Source organism: Limulus polyphemus, unplaced genomic scaffold (assembly GCF_000517525.1).
Source record: "Limulus polyphemus unplaced genomic scaffold, Limulus_polyphemus-2.1.2 Scaffold6501, whole genome shotgun sequence".
Lineage (NCBI taxonomy): Eukaryota > Metazoa > Arthropoda > Merostomata > Xiphosura > Limulidae > Limulus > Limulus polyphemus.
The window spans coordinates 39,778-42,439 of record NW_013672111.1 but is presented as its reverse complement, the minus strand read 5'-3'; the positions used below and the strand labels follow the sequence as shown (position 1 = coordinate 42,439).

At 38.2% G+C, this 2,662-nt stretch overlaps 1 protein-coding gene across 1 annotated transcript in view; it reads right to left on the bottom strand.

Moving 5' to 3' along the window:
* Positions 1–1,363: 1,363 nt before the first annotated feature.
* The window catches only part of LOC111089522, a 12,463-nt gene continuing 11,164 nt past the window's right edge, over positions 1,364–2,662 (bottom strand). Inside the window, exon 7 of the mRNA XM_022402172.1 lies at positions 1,364–2,655. Coding sequence (XP_022257880.1) covers positions 2,018–2,655 — 638 coding nt within the window. The 3' untranslated portion in view covers positions 1,364–2,017. The remainder of the gene's footprint in view (positions 2,656–2,662) is intronic.

The window sequence follows — 2,662 nt, the reverse complement described above, 5'->3', positions numbered from 1 at the left end:
ATATATATATATATATATATATATATTAGGGATGCATGGGTAGTAAAATTTGGCTAAATACTAGGTCCTGGTACCCAGCCATTAAGCTTCGGGCTGAGCCGGGTATCAACCAGGACCGGTCCCCCACAAAAAAAAAACAACATAAAAAATTAGAAACAAAAAACAAAATTGACGTTTATTACATTTAACCGAATAATCACCAATAGAACATTCAAGTTTTACTTTCAACTTTCAAAATTAACTAACAAAAATGTGCACACCAGTTTGCAAAATGCCCGTTTTTTGGAGTTTGTTTAAATTGTACTTGAGGAACAGTAGCATTTCGGTGTTTTTGGGTAAAAGCCTCGACCTTTCATGTGTGATAATGTTGCCAGCAGTGCTAAAACCCCGTTTGCTGTCTACACTGGTCAGAGGTGCGGAGAGATAACGCCTGGCCATTGTGGGAAATCAGGCTTCATTTGACATCCAAAAGTGAGGCCGGTGAAAGTAAACGCAGAAACATTGATGTTGACACGTTTTAGAATCATTATTCCGATTAATGCCTAGCCCCAACTTCTCAATTCATGCCTGTTATTAATCTCTATTGTTCTCGGAATCCACAACTTTCGGTAGGCGGTCAGTATCAGTCTCTGTCGTTCGGAATGCATTTTTTAAACTAAATCAATTATTGACTGTAACTTTCAGTACCATGCAAGTTGCCCCAAAATTAGGGCTTAGATGCCATTTTCAATTACCCAGATTCGGCTGTCTTTAACTTCGAAACTCGGCCAGAGCCGAGTATTACCAAGTAGCCCAATAACCGGCCAGGTACCCACGCATCCTTAATATATATACATATACATTATAATCTTTGAAATGTATCAACAACAAAAATATTTATATTGTCAAAATATACAAGACAAAAAATTTCACTAATTTAATTGCCTCACTATAGCTTTAACTGATACATACATTTTCACCAAACTGTCAGTTGCACTTTGACATACCTGCAGGTTCCAGTTAATTGGTATAAAAGTACAAATCAAACTGAGGCTCAATAACTTACTGGAGTTTGAAATAACTACTGAAGTATTATTACAAATGAAATATATATATATAATTAGTATTACTTTAAGCACAACCTTTGTAGTTTGAACCTTCACAAAGCTGTAATTTGACATTTCTGTTGAGTTATAAAAGTCCATACATTCACAATGACTAGGGTAACACTTCACAAATAGATTGGATTTGTTATTTGGCTTTAGTTATAACCAAGGAAACTACAAGCAATGATGTATTTCAAAGTTCACATCTGAGCTCCAGACTTACCTGAATTCAAGTATCGGAGCAAAGCCCAATTGTTAACAACCTTATTATATTTACAAGATTGTTTCAGGGGGGGGGGATGATGAGCAATATTATCTTCACCAAAACTTCTTGAGTTATTATCCCTGAAGAAGCTGCAAGCCATGACTGAACTTGTAATTTTGAGAGTCTTAACTCTTGTCACTTATTTTTTGTTGTAAACAGTCTCCAGCAGGTTATTCGATAAATGGGTGAGATGATGTTTCAGTTTCCTCAACCTGATGACTAGACACATTTGTTGTTTATTTTTTTTACATAACTACCTAACTTTTGTGTAAATGTACTGGTTTCTTCTTCAGCATTTTCAAGCTGTTGACCTGATGTTGGAATTTCATTAGTTATACTCTTAAGATCAATAGTGTGATCAGACTGGTGACCGGATCAATGTGTATCTTCAGGATGGTCAAATTCATGACCACTTTTACAAGATTTTTCTCTCTATATAGTAAAAGTAGCTTTCTAATTGAGAGTTTAATTTTATCAGTTTTATTACTATCACTCTAACGGTAAGGTTCCAATTTTTCTCCCAAACTGAAGGATTCTGTTACATCATCCAGCTGATTGTTGTTAAGAGCTACATCCAGACAATACCTGTGCTTTTCTTCAGAATCTTCCTTGATGGTACCCATAATATCAATGTTTGGTAAAGTACCAATTAGCCAATAAAGATCAATTACATATAGGTTTTCTGTCTTGAGTCATCTCCAACATATTCAAGGTAACTGTCTCCTTCAACACCAGCAGAGCCACTGTCTCCTTCAACACCAACATTCTCTGAATGAACAGACTCATCAGTACTTCTCACACCAGCAGGGTCACTGTCTCCTTCAACACCAACATTCTCCGAGTGAACAGACTCATCAGTACTTCTTACACCAGCAGGGTCACTGTCTCCTTCAACACCAACATACTCCGAGTGAACATACTCATCAGTACTTCTCACACCAGCAGGGTCACTGTCTCCTTCAACAAGAACAACATTCTCCGAGTGAACAGACTCATCAGTACTTCTCACACCAGCAGGGTCACTGTCTCCTTCAACACCAACATTCTCCAAGTGAACAGACACATCAGTACTTCTCACACCACCAGGGTCACTGTCTCCTTCAACACCAACATTCTCCGAGTGAACAGACTCATCAGTACATCTCACACCAGCAGGGTCACTGTCTCCTTCAACACCAACATACTCCGAGTGAACATACTCATCAGTACTTCTCACACCAGCAGGGTCACTGTCTCCTTCAACACCAACATTCTCCGAGTGAACAGACTCATCAGTACTTCTCACACCAGCAGGGTCACTGTCTCCTTCAAC